The 14089-nt window shown below is 36.7% G+C and overlaps 1 protein-coding gene across 1 annotated transcript; it reads right to left on the bottom strand.

The window, feature by feature from the left end:
• LOC18591987 (calcium-transporting ATPase 1, chloroplastic) lies at positions 2496–8484 on the bottom strand. The gene is made up of 7 exons (XM_007018448.2): positions 8059–8484; positions 7129–7183; positions 5089–7040; positions 4391–4549; positions 3903–4074; positions 3487–3785; positions 2496–3042 (listed from the first exon to the last, which is right to left on the bottom strand). Exons 1-7 carry the CDS (start codon positions 8233–8235, stop codon positions 2794–2796), a joined length of 3063 nt encoding a protein of 1020 aa, XP_007018510.2. The 5' UTR covers positions 8236–8484; the 3' UTR covers positions 2496–2793.

The following is a 14089-nucleotide window of genomic DNA, read 5'->3' as shown; positions in this document are numbered from 1 at the left end:
CCCCCTTTTTTTTTTTTTTTTTCTTTCTTTCTTTCTTTTTGCTCATTCTTTAAATTTTTATTTCCATATCTTTTGGCTTTCTTTTAGTATGAGTTCTATATAATGTCTCTGGCAACCCTACCTTTTGATGGGATGCTTTGGGAATGCTTTTTCTTGTGTCTTTGAAAAGGCTGATAACAATGTGGAGTGAGAGGGGAAAGGGGGAGCTTTGCTTATTTTGATTTGATGCATCTGTGTTGCATGTTGGCCTATCATGAAGAAAAGGGTACCCTACTTATATTGTAAAGGTTGTATGTGATTGGATTTGTTTGAATGTTTGGTGATGCCTTTTAAGACGGACCCCCTGCTCTTTACTTATTGTCAAGTGTTTGCCTGCCTATGTTGAGATTCGAGGGTCATGGAACCCTATACATTGTTTATGGAATCAAGGCCAATTTCTATTTTGATTACAATCTGATGGAACCTCTCTTTTTTTTTTTTGTTCCCTTTTTTGCTTGCACTGAGCTACAGTTTCTCCATGTCATATTCCAGTTTCATTGCTGATAATGTAGGGATATATATTAAGGCTTATCCATTGATGTTACCTCTATGACCAATGACTCAAACCAATAATTCGATTGTTGATCGATATGTTTTAGATAACTGTGAAGCCACGGTTGCTATATGTTTTAGCTTGGAATAGCCCTTCAGTATTTTCCTGGCTTCCCTTTGTGCACATCTGTCTAAACCTGAAAAGATCTTTTCTCCTTGACTATTTTTGGGTAAAATTTCTAACGATAAAAGTTGCAACAGCACTGTTTGAACTTTGAAACCAATCCAGGGTAGCCCAATTCTGCTTCATTGTTTTCTTTAGACAGTAAATAAGAACAGAAAACAAAAAAGAGTCCTTTTCCTAGTCGGATGATTTGACCAAAACCAGAGATCTGGGGAGATTAGGCTGGCGCTTCTGCATATGGTGGACTGTGGGTGAACCTGTGAACGATTTGTTTTTTCCTCAGCAACCAATGGCTTTTGGGGTTCAAAACTGACAAACAAGTACTTGGTACTTTTCTCTGATCTAACATCAAATCGCAATGAGTTCAAAAATTTTAGTCATTTTGGCTTATATACAGAGTTTCACTCGTCCTGTCATCCACAATCTCCAGTCTTATCATGCATCAACATTATACAGTTTTGTTGAACCAAAGGGTATTTGAATACGCCAAAAATACATGAAACAAAGCATGTGCAATTGTGCTTTTGGGTATCTGGCATATTTTCCAGTGTTGATTTGCTAGTAAATTTCGCAATGCTAATGAATTGGAATACGGTGCTTGGAGTTAAGAGTGTACCGTGTACATATAACCCCACAGCATTATTCCTACAACTGTTCTTTTAAGCTGGCTAAAGAAACTATGCATGCCTTGATGTAATGATATCTAGCTTTATTCAAGAAGGGTTAATCTATATCCCAATTTTTCCAGCACCTCTGGCTATCACCTAAATATGTTAAGTTCTTCTTTTATTTAATTTTTTACCGGTAGAGAACCATTTTTTGTTTAATTTACCTTGTTCTCCTCCCCACTTCCTTCAGCATTAGCATTTCCCATAATCAAATTGCTTTAGGCGGCTAATATTGCCTGCTTTGGAGCACCTTTCCCCTAAATTGAGTCATTCTTTTATGGTATAAGAAAGCAACACTTGCACAAGCATCCTGTTTACCTAAAATATTGTCATCAGCAAAGAGAGGTTAAGATCCTCAAATTGATAATTATCAATCACCAAATCTATGATTTTTTAAAATTGGATTGTGGAATGGTGAAGAGAGTAAAGAAATCATTGTCACGCTTAAAGTAGAAATGTAAATAGATTGCAAGAGAGAGTAAAGGAATTTTGGCATGTATTTCTTTGAAAAAATTGGTCTGCCAATACAAACGATTAAGGACCCTTTATACAGAAGGAAGTCCTTACATGGAATGGTTTCAGATCCTCTAAAAGCCTCTTGGATCTCAAATCTCTCTAGGAACTCTCTGAAATTATTGAACATGATATTTACAATTGGGAGTTTTCAGCACCCCTAAGGTCTAGAAGATTCCAATCCTCTCCTGCACATTGACGACCCTTAACCTAGAAGCTTCTAGAGACTACTGTTGTCTAGCTGCCTGGGGACAACTTTGTTTTACTTTCAAGTTCATTAGAGTTTAACAATCAATAATACACGTAAAAGCTACTTCACTTACTGGCTTCACCTGCAACAATTTAAGCCATTCCTAGATTCATCAGCTAAAGAACAGGCGCAAGTGTTACGAACCCCACACTTCTGAGCTGCCAGAAAAGGTGAAAAACAAATTCTAAATGATGCCAATCAATGTCTTTTGGAACCTTGGCATGTCTCTTGCCTGCATAAGCAAATTGTTACTCTTGTAAATATGGTGAAATTTGGTACAGTTGGAACGAGTTTTTGGCATGAGTTACGCCTTCAGAAAACTTTAAAAGCACAACAAGGTAATGCGTCATAAATCAAATTAGAATGTCCGTACAAATCTCTTCAATTCCAAGTAATGCTTTAGTGAAAGAATATGTAAGAGCGTGCTTACAAAAGGTTGACATGTCTTGCAGCAGTATAAGCGACCTCCCTAAAAAAAATTTGCTGGCCTTTCGACTTTACTGTGCAATAAAATTTTCATCATCCAATGATGCTACTGCTGTGTGACCAAGTGATTAAACAAAACAAGGGGCAAAAACAAAGTACAAGATGACAATTTGGACAAACATGTCAAAAAAAAAAAATCAAGTATCTAGATTGCCCTGATCTCAGTTTGAGCCTACAGGAATCAACTTTAAAGCGGCAGCAATTGGCATCCCAAGGAATCCAAGGAAGACACTGGCAAACCACTGCTGCAAAGTGAGAGGGCAAGTGCTTGCAAAGGTACCAAGGAACTCTACAATTACAATTTGGAAGATGATGGTGCAACTTAGCACAGCAACAAAAACATGGTTCTTCAGTATGCCTCTAAGAACATTTATCTTCTCCATATCTCTGGAGCTAATTTCATTGAAAACCTGAAGAAGAAGACAGCATCCATTGGTGTAAATCAGGCAACTGAAGCAGATATAAAATTAGACAAGTAGAGAAAGCTAAATTAAGGAGAACTAGCTCAGTCAAATCTATGGATAATTTTATTTCAGAACAATGTCACTCACATTCAATTAAGTGGCTTGAATTCCATAAATATTGAAAGTTCTAACAAATTTAAAGTGAATCAAAGTCACTCATGTACATTATCCATCATCACCGATTTGACTTGAGCTTCTATTATTTAGTTAGTAATGTACTCGATCATGTGTATTTCAAAGGTATATCAAATAAAGCAGAGAGCCCTGGAACACATTCTTCTCTACATGAGCACTAGTGAATCTAGAAAGGACCGTCCAATTAGATGAAAGTATCTTAAAATATTTGAAGAGTACTGATACAGTCAAATATGGCAATGATTTTGACATTACCTGACAAAAGACAAATGAGTTGAAAATAAGTGTGTTCAATATCAACTCAGAGTCTGGGCCGTCAAGATGAAAAGCTGCCTTTCCTCTTGTCTGAAGATACCATATAATCACAAACTGATATATGGACTGCCCTAAAATATTCCTCCACATTACATTACTGATGAAGTTTCCCTTCCTACCAACTGGTAATCTCTTCATCAAGTCATTGTTAGGAGGCTCTGTAGCTAATGCAAGTGCCCCTAACGTATCCATGATCATGTTAACCCATAGAAGTTGAACAGCAGTGAGCGGAGCATTTCCTGAGAAATGATAAATCATATCAAATCTCAAAACAATAGAGGGAAAGGCATTATTGCCAAATTCATGCAAAAGAAGTGATAAATCCATATCAAAGTGACAACAGCAGGGTCTCTTACCTGTTAAACAGGCTGAAGAAAAGTTGACAATTAGGGCAACCACATTGACTGTCAGCTGAAACTGAACAAATTTTTGGATATTTATATAAACTGAACGCCCCCATTTAGCCACAGTCACAATTGTGGAAAAGTTATCATCCAGGATTATGACATCAGCACTTTCTTTGGCCACCTGTGGATTGTAAATACACTTTTAAGCATATGAAATGCCTTTTTAAGTGGCTAAGAAGATTTCAGAACAGTGGCAAAAAACACAAAACTACAATAAGAGGGGAAATAGTGGATGGGCTGTGCAACAGTACGCAACAATATATATATATATATATGTATATACGTATGTATGTGTATATATATATGTATGTATATATATATATATACATATATGTGTATATGTATGTATGTATATCTAATTTTGCCACTAGTAAGATATATTTGGAAGTTAAAAACTTTTCTGAAAGAAAACTGAAGGAACAGCATTTAGGATATACCTCAGTCCCAGCAATGCCCATTGCAAGCCCAATATCAGCTTCATGAAGTGCTGGAGCATCATTTGTACCATCTCCAGTCACAGCAACTACTTCTCCAAATGTGGTTCGTAGGTGTTTCACAAGAGTGTGTTTATCCATAGGTGAAGATCGAGCCATTACCTGCAAAGTTTTGAAATAGTTGTGCAAAAGTTCTCTCTTATTATGAGGAGCATCTAAAAGGCAAACTCATATAAGAGTAATAAAGTCAGTTATTACTGTCCGAGACTTCTAATGGTGCACCAAAATATGTGATAAGAGATTGACCTTACTGCCACAAAACAATCCCACTTTTGATTGTTTCATCAAGCACTACCATATCATCTTACAATTAACCTTAAATAAACAAAGATTATAAGATTATTTTCCCCAAAAATGTAGTATTTTAAGATCTAAACATAATTAATTAATTTGAAACCCAGGGTTAAGAATTCATATTAGGGTTTACACAAAAAGTAGTCATAGGTACTGACTACTGAGTATGCATGACAACCTAATGAATGGACTTTCTCAAGAGCTGCACAGTAGCAGATGCAATTTTTGATCTCTTTGAGGATGAAATGTAAACTAAATTCAACTAATATCCAGTGGCTATGAAGAAACAGCTTCATCAAGATTTGTTGTGTTGTCCAAAAATAGTGTAAGGAAATAAAGGAATGCACCTGCATTTTTGGAATTAGTTCATGCAACTCCTCCTCAGATTTCTCCCTGAATTCTGGGCCTTCAATTGCTATACCATTGTCAGTCAAAATTCCAATTTCCCTTGCAATAGCCTTAGCAGTGTTTATATTGTCTCCTGTGACCATCCGCACAGTAATACCAGCTGACCTGCATATGGCCACAGACTCCTTAACACCAGGGCGTACTGGATCTTTAATGCCAACAATGCCTATGCAAGTGTACCCTTTAAGGGGAAGAGCACTGTCAACAGAAAATTCAGTTCCAATATCCATGTAAGCAAGGCATAAAGTTCGAAGTGCTTCACTGGCAAATAGTTCAATTATATTCTTTAGATGATTGGTGGATCGTTCATCCAGGGGAACAACATCACCATTTGAGTCTATTACTTTGTCACATGCAGCTAAGATTATTTCAGAAGCACCTTTAGAGTGCACTCGGAAACCTCCTTCAGGAAGCTCTATAACTACACCCATTCTCTTCTTTGCAGAGTTGAAAGGCTCGACTTTCACAATTGTCGATGCTTGTCGTTCAGCTTGGAAATCTCCACCAAGCAATAATGCAAATTCTAAAAGAGCAGTTTCTGTTGGTGTCCCCAGTATCTCAATTTTGTTTTCTTTGCTATTAACAACTTCTCCCCCAGTGTTATTGAATATTGACTGAAGTAGAATTTTCACAGCAGATTCAGGAACTGCAGATCTAAAATTATAACTCTTATTGGAGCTGCTCACTTCCTTGATTTCTTCACAAATGCATGTTTTCACAACAGTCATGTGGTTACTAGTTAGTGTGCCTGTTTTATCACTGCATATATTTGTAGAAGATCCCATTGTCTCACAAGCAGCCAGATGGCGGACAAGTGCCTTGTCTTTCATCATCTTCTTCATGGCAAAAGCAAGGCTTAATGTCACAGCCAAAGGTAGTCCCTCAGGAACAGCAACCACAACAATTGTAACAGCAATAGCAAAAAATTCCAACATTTCCATAGCGTCATCTCCAGACCAAATCCAATGTGTACCTTCCTGTATCTTACGGCTAAACAATCCTTGAACCAGAACAGCAAATGTCACAATAGCAAAATACAAACCTATTTTCCCAATAATTGTTGCAACTCCATTCAGTTTAACCTGCAATGGGGTCTCATCATCTCCACCTTCACTAAGAGTAGCCATCAGTTTACCCCATTGGGTCCTCATCCCAACAGTAGTTATAAGCATCTTGCATGATCCATCCTGCACTTTGGTTCCAGAGAGGAGAAAAGGATTTGCTGCATTCACATTAACCGGTTCGCACTCCCCAGTCAAACAAGATTCATTTATCAAAACTGAAAACCCCGAAATGAAGAGTCCGTCAGCTGGGACCTGATCACCAATGGCAAGATGAACAAGATCACCAGGAAGCAGATCAAATATTGATACTTTCTGCCTCAGGCCATCTCTGGTAACCTGAACCATAATTTTTTTCTTCTCCTTGTCTAAATCTCTGAACTGCAAAGATTGTTTATAATCACTTGTGGCAGTAACAAACACAACAAGAAGAATACTCAAAACGATTCCAAGACCATCATAGGCACCCTTTGGCCATCCTTCCACCGTAATGCCGACAGCCAGAGAGACAAAGGCACATATAGCAAGTATCATGAGGGTTGTATCTTGAAGGGCTTCCCACACAAAAACCCAGAAACCTCGAGCAGGGGTTTCAGTAAATTTATTAATTCCATAAATGCGTTTCCTTTCATTTATAATATGCTCAGAAGTATGAATACCATTAATGATAGATGTAGAGAGCATGGCTGCAATATTCTCAACCCCACCATGAATTTTCAACTTCTTCACATCACGGCCTTCAACAATAGATCCCAACTCATCAGCACAAATCTGGAAACCTGCTGCTTTAACGTCTTCAGGTGCATCATAGTCACTAGACAAGTTTAAACCTGTTGGCAAATTAGGGGAATCAACACATAAAGGCAACACTGAGCAGATCCTCAAACCTTGACATGTAGCAGACTAAGAGATTCTTACCATGGATAAACTGAAGAGCAGCTTGTGAAACCAAAACTGCAACCCTAAATTTCTCCTATAACATAAAAGGCGAAAAATAAAAAAGAAAGAACATCAAAATCAGAATATGAAGAGAAATTGTTTTTTTAAGTCCAATAAAGTCCTGTTCTCTTTATGGTTTATAGCAATTGTAGTTCAAGTAGATCTTGTATTTCAAGAAGACAGTTCATTGTCATAAATTTTTATTTTTCAAGGTGAAAGAAATGATTCTGCATCAAAATTTTGCACAAAACGGGCACAGGCTTAAATACTATCAGAACACAACCTTCCAATTATACTTTAAAGTAACAAATTTAGTAATGACTTAAGACCATAGAACAAATTATCTAGCTTTCACCTACCAGGGCACTAATTTTCGCAAAAAACTTGAGATTCAGGTTAATAGACCTCAAATTCTGGCTGAAAATCACAATGCCAATGATTTACAAAGCCATACTTCAAATAGTGCATACATCCAAAGTAGCAAGCTTTCAACAAGACTTTGAGTATTGGAATGTCCACTAGGCAGCTATAGATCAGTTGATCTAAACCTAATTAGATTTAAATTCTACATCTCTGGCAACATGAGCAATCCAGGGGAACAAAGTGAGAGATTTGATCTATATTAATAATTAATTTAATCTTATGGGGAAAGATTAAAAGATATAATATCAAACCAGATGTTTATGGCTTCTTTAGATAGGAAAAGTAAAGGACTGAATAGATCAGAAAAGGAAATCTCGTTCTAACGCTTGGTCCAAAAATAATTTAAATTTGTTTAGTTAAGCAAAGCTCAGTTTCATTTAATTCTACTAAGCTTCCTCAGGAAGCAACCAAAACAAACTATAAGCATATTTCCAAAAATAATTTTTTTTTAAAAAAGGAAAGGCTCAATAAAAGATAGAAGAAAACCTGATTGGAGCGACGAATGGCTTCGGCTTCGAATCGTTTGGAGAGATTAGCCGTAAAACGAAACCTTCGCTTACGATTCTTCACGATCCAACAGAGTTTCCTCCATCTTTGCAAAGCTTCTTCCGACGAGTTCTTCGGCTTCACGTCTCCAAAGTTCTCGTTCAAGTAACTCTCCATTTTTTGCTTTCTTGTTTTACTTCTTCTCTTCCAAAAATAGCTTAATCAACAAACGCTAGCTTGTTTTTATTACTTCCTCATCAAAGGAAAGTGCCGAGATTGAAAGAGAAGCTCAGGCAGCATAAAAAATTTATATTCTTCCACCAAATCGGAAGATATATTTGGATTCCTTTAGTATTTGTTCTTCCCTCAACGGCCCTTCAAAAAAGCAATAAGAGAACAAAAGGACCGGAGTTGACAATAATGTTACTTCCAAATGCTTTTCTTTTTGTCTTGGTCTTATTACTCTTCCAAATAGATTTTTATTTTTTCTTCCGTACGCAGAAGTGTAGAGACAGTTTTTGACTGTTAGAACGGGTAAACGAAGGTTAAAAGACTGGTGAATTTGTTGCTATGTTATCGGTTTTACTTGGTTACCGCGTGGAGCGGTAAATAAATTGGTGGGGATTCTGCCCGGGGAATTAATAAACATGGGAATTGATTTCGTGGGAAAACGTGATTCCGCGCTAGGACGCGTTGGGTTTGGTAGCCAATCAGGTGAACAGATTGTCCCTTAATTTTGTTGGGCCCCCACTCCTTAATTTCCTTTCCTCAAAAGATGAAATATATGCGAGGAAAATGTGAAGAAACAGGAGATAAAAGGAACGAGAGAGAGGGAACAAAGAAGAAAGATTAAAGGAAAATGCTAAGAAGAAAATAGAGTAGAGGAAAGTATTTGGTGTACCTACTACCTTTTCTTACACATAAAATTGAATGTTGTTGTAAGTGAGAGAAAATTACCAGAAACCAAAACTAGCTACTAGTAGTATTTAATTGTTACAAAAAGGACTATCTTATTTGTAACTTCAACCATTTCTTTCCTACCACTACGATAAAAAGCCCATAAGTTTTGAGCGGGGATCAATTGGGTTGGTTTATTTACTTGGAAATTTATTATGTAGACTTTCATCGTTTTTATTATTACGATAAAAAATCAAAACGAAAATTTGATTATAACTTTTTTAAAATTGTAAAATTTTAATTCATAACAATCGTTTTAACGATGTGAAATGAGTAAATTTGATTTCAGTTTAGATTTTATAATTATAAGTAAATTATGTCAAAATGTTATAATAATTTTGATAAAACTAAGATCGTTAGAGCCAAACTCTCTTAAAATGGAGGGTTATGAAGACTTGAGATTTGAGAAGTATTAAATAATTTAAGACCGAGTGGGTTAAAAAACGGGGGATGAATGGGAGTTGCAATGAAATAAAAGGTTTCTTTTTTAAGTAATGGGACAACATAAGGGTCAATAGAAAATTATAAGATCACATGCAACTAGAAAAGAGGAGGCTAAAAAAGAGTTGTATTGTTAGAAGCAAAGTCCATCATTGTCAGATGTATTAGTTATTTTCAACTAGTAGATTGATTCGATTTACGTAATTTAACTAAATGTATTCATGCATTTAATAGGTCAACCTGCGAAATATAATTTCTTTTGACACTAAAATTTGGACCTTACGTTTCTTCTTTTACTTCTTTACCTTGTAAACTTGGAAAGGACCAGAAGAAACAATTAATAATGGAGTATCGAAATGTGCAGCAAGGAATTGACCAATGAGGATGGAGGACCATTATTTGCTGATTATTGGTGTCCACTCATGAATCACCCAAGTGTTTAGTGGGTAACATGTTATGCCAGGGTTCTTCAGCCTGGAGGATGAGCCGCTGGCTTCGCCTTGCATATTTTCCCATAACCACAATTGCCAAGCTTGAATATGGGCTGCATTTTGATGTTCATCCTTATCTGTGGACCAATGGGTCTGTACTAGTTTCTCCCATGTGGCAACTTTCTGAGTGACTGGGTTAGTTTAGCCTACAGATTGTAATCCATGGTTGTTGTAGCATGATCTCACCCACAGGGACAGGGAAAAGGTTATTACCTGTAAAAACATGTAGATGCAACACTGTCCCTGATAAATAATGAATTGTTGTGGAATGTGAATCTTGTGGTTAGCAATCGAATGCAGGGACAGTAGAAAGTTGTTGATACATGGAATTGGCCGAGGGACAGAAAGCTTAATTACGATTAAGGTCTCGGGTATCTGCATAATGAGGAGGAAGATGAGTCAAGAAATAACTCATTCTTTACTTGCAGACACATTAAAGCTATTTAGGGAACAATTCGATCAACAGGCTTCACAGACAAAAAAAAAAAAGAACTTAAAAAGAAAGATTTGGCAGCAGAACTTGCTTGAGGCTCCTAAGAGGAAAATCTTTGGCATCAATACTTGGTGTACTTTGGTTTGGTTTGGTTTGGTTTGTTTATCACACTTGGGGAGGAAAGAAATAGTTTAACTTCCACTAGTAAATCACTCTCAGATGCTACAGTTTTTTTTTTATCAATCTAAAGATTCAACAGTCTGTCAAATGTCCTTGCTAAGCCACCTAATAGGAGCTTATATAGAAAGTTGGAGCAGTATAGTTATGCATTTTGGTTCATTAAAGTGTCTGTTGTATTCTACTTTCTATCTTTTGTGGTTATGCTCGTTAGGCAGTACTGGTTTTATGCTAATGGGCAATTGGGCTTAAATGATCAGACAAGTCTTCTAATTTGGTTGTAGAGTTGGGAGAAAACAGCCCATATCATACAACTGCGGGCCCATATCATACAACTGCGGGCCCTATCCAGGTTCGGTTTTGTTTCCAGTCAGCCCCTGGCCGAAAGTTATCAAATGCCTGACTATTTATATAACTGAGAAAAGCTACCAATGCATTGTTTCTTCCCTTGTTCTGTGACTTGTGTCATTTTATATAACTTTTTTCTTCCATAGTAGCAGTACTAGTAATTAGAAAGAAATCAACCGACCCAGAAAAGGACAGGCAAAGAAAGCTAATGCATAAAAAAAATGAATATTAAAAGACAAAAGTGGTTTTTTAAAGGACAAAGTCGTAGGAGAATCAAATAGGACCATGTTTTATGGTGTTGGTGCTAGTGTGCTGGAGTCAGAGCAGAGCAAAGAAAGAAAGAAACGAGAATCAGATAGAAAATTTCAACGACCACTTTGACAGGCATAGAAACAAGATGAGAAGTAGTTGTTGATACTTTTTAGCATCATGTATCGGATAGAACAGTAACAGAAGAGAAAGTAGACTGCCAGACCTATAATGGAAACCCCACCAAAATCCTCAGAATCTCAGAACAAAAGAACTATATATGTATGTGGAGTTGAGCCCATGGACGACGCGTGCAACCGCAGTCCAATCACCCATCCCTCCTCGTGTCCCCTTATCCTTTCTTTTTTACTTAGTATGTTTTTTTGAAAATCCTTAGTCTGCACTCATAAAAAGATAGGAAATGTAATCATTTCCTATCATAAGAAGAGCATCAAAAGAAGAATTGCAAAGCAGAAAATCCCTCCCTTGTTCCTCAACCTTTCTATCATCATAAAACCCTTCTCATGAATATGAACAAAAACAACCAAGAGCCCAAAACCAGAATTTATGCATTTTTACATAGCTCCAACTGGCTGTTAGCAAGTTTTTCCTTATATTAATACCCCATATCAAAACAAAATCTAACTTAGCCACAAGAATTGCAACTAATATGCACACACCCCGCCACCCCACCTTCACCTGAAAAGTGAACAAATCTAAAAGTTAAGCACCTGTTATGAAAGAAAAATGAAATTGATAAAGATAATAATATGTCCCAACTGCCAGGGGAAAAAAAGGCTTATAAGCTAAAGCCATGATAAAGGCCACATGATGGCAAGAAAAATGTCTTGATCGAAAGAATTCCAAGCTTATAGGAAACTCTAGCTAGTTTCCCAAGGATGATTTAAAAGAAGGGGGAGGGGGCATGAACTGTAATCATTACAGAAATCATCAGAATCAAGTTTCTAATAATTTCGAGGAAAATTCTAGTGGTTTTACATTAATTATGTATGGTGGAAAGCACCAAAGATTTTGAAGGAAGTAGGACATGAAATCAACCCACCTTATCCAACTAGGTACACATATCAAATCTAATTACGAGTCAGCGCATCATCTGGGAGCCACAGGCGTGGCATCTACACGCATGCCAGAAAAGTGAAAACTCAGACTACATTCACATATCTTTAATCTCCATCTTTTTCTAATTATAAGCAGTAAATATGATCCATCATTGGTAATGGTAACAGGACTAAAGAGAGACAGACTTGGTTGATTAAAAAGAAAAGAAGGTTAAAAGAAAGTGAATGATTATGTCGAAAGTTTGTTCTTTAACAATAATCTAGTCGGCAATGATAAAAGAAAATGAAACCCAAGTATCCAACTCTCTCTTTCTTCCACAGATGGGAATCCAATAATTATATATAAGGCTAATTATAATTTTTTTTAACAATAATTAGAGTAGTAATACAAAATATGGGTTAACTGATCTCTTCAGTACATAAATAGAGCATGTACACCAATATGGGATGAAAGTTTAAAGGACAAAAACACTGGTTCTGATTCTCTAAGAGGTTGGATTACACTGTGTTCCTTTTTGTTATGTGGCTTAGCTATTAGACCAAAGTACATTTGATGTACACCTTTTAACTCTCTGTTTTTCCCATTAAGCATAATCTAAAGAGGAGAAGAATATATGGGTTATGCAAGTATTAGATTTAGATGAGGTTGACATTTCAACTTGAGTCTACATTCTGTGCAGAATCTGCCAATACCAGTAGTGATTAGACATAACATAAAATTAGTTAATTTCAAAGTCCAATTTCTTTCTGTTAAATTATCCTGTTTCTGTTAACTTATCCTGTCCACAGAGCCCTAGTTTACTAGGACCAGAACTTGTGTTTTGTTTGACTTTTAAGGTTTCATGGAAAATGCTTACCTAAATCTGAATGAATGTTATTTGCCCATCTGTCATTCAAAAAGAAAGTTGAAGCTATTCCATTCTCTCTCATCTATCCCATTCTTTACCTAGACAAGGTCGAATATGGGTAGATGTGAGACTACAAAGTTAAAGAAAAGAAGAATATAAAGTTTAGATAAGATAAGCCCTGTGACTCATCAAACCAATTAAAGACTCCAAGCAAACTTGCCTCCACAAGGTTGTACGAAACGAAACCATACCCAAACCACGTATATTCTCTATCTCTCTATCTTAGTGTCATTTTTCACGATATGCCAGCGTTGGGCCGCAGGGGGGGGCGCCCCAGATCCCCATAACTTATCTGCTAACTCATCTGCAAACTTTAAATCTCGTGTCCTCACATGCCCTTTAATTGTTTGATGGAAATTTCGGAGCCTACTAGCTCAGCTTCGCCTGCCTAAGGTGACAAGCAAATTAGCTGAGTTCACCCTGTTTGATGCTAAACTTGTCTGCTCATCTGCTCATGGATGTCATTTCCTGGTCCCAATCCTTAAGTTCTGTCATTAAATTTCCACCAAACAATAGGGAAAAACAAGAAAGTGTAAACGGAGAGCAATGCTTAGTCCAGTCAATTACAATCTACGGCTTCGGACAAATTGAAATATCATATTATTTTTATATATCACATTACATTTGCATGCTTATATCACTCATATCATAAACCATGGCAAACCGTGTAAAAGCAAAAACTGGCAAGAATTCACTGTATTGGAGATTAATTATGTCCTCGAGTCTTTCTGGTCCTTATTTTAAGATAATACCATTAACGAACTAGTATGCCAATAAAAATAAATGAGGAAGATGTATACAGAAGTGACAAGTGAGATGTGGGAGTGTATGTATAATTGTTCATTGAATTATCGATCTAGACGATGGTCGTGTGCGCCACGTGGGTAGAAAACTTGCTACATATTGATGATATTCTTATAGCAATCGAGTGCTTCAGTGCTTGTAATG

Source organism: Theobroma cacao, chromosome 8 (assembly GCF_000208745.1).
Source record: "Theobroma cacao cultivar B97-61/B2 chromosome 8, Criollo_cocoa_genome_V2, whole genome shotgun sequence".
Lineage (NCBI taxonomy): Eukaryota > Viridiplantae > Streptophyta > Magnoliopsida > Malvales > Malvaceae > Theobroma > Theobroma cacao.
Note: the sequence above shows the minus strand (reverse complement) of the source record. Positions and strands in the feature narration are given on the sequence as shown.

Excerpts from the sequence above, each read along its gene's own strand:
- LOC18591987 (XM_007018448.2), bottom strand. The coding sequence starts at position 8,235 with ATGGAGAGTTACTTGAACGAGAACTTTGGAGACGTGAAGCCGAAGAAC. Across the intron at positions 7,041-7,128 it reads TGCTCTTCAGTTTATCCATG|GTTTAAACTTGTCTAGTGAC; the intron begins GTAAGAATCTCT and ends ATTTGCCAACAG. Across the intron at positions 4,550-5,088 it reads AACTAATTCCAAAAATGCAG|GTAATGGCTCGATCTTCACC; the intron begins GTGCATTCCTTT and ends AAAACTTTGCAG.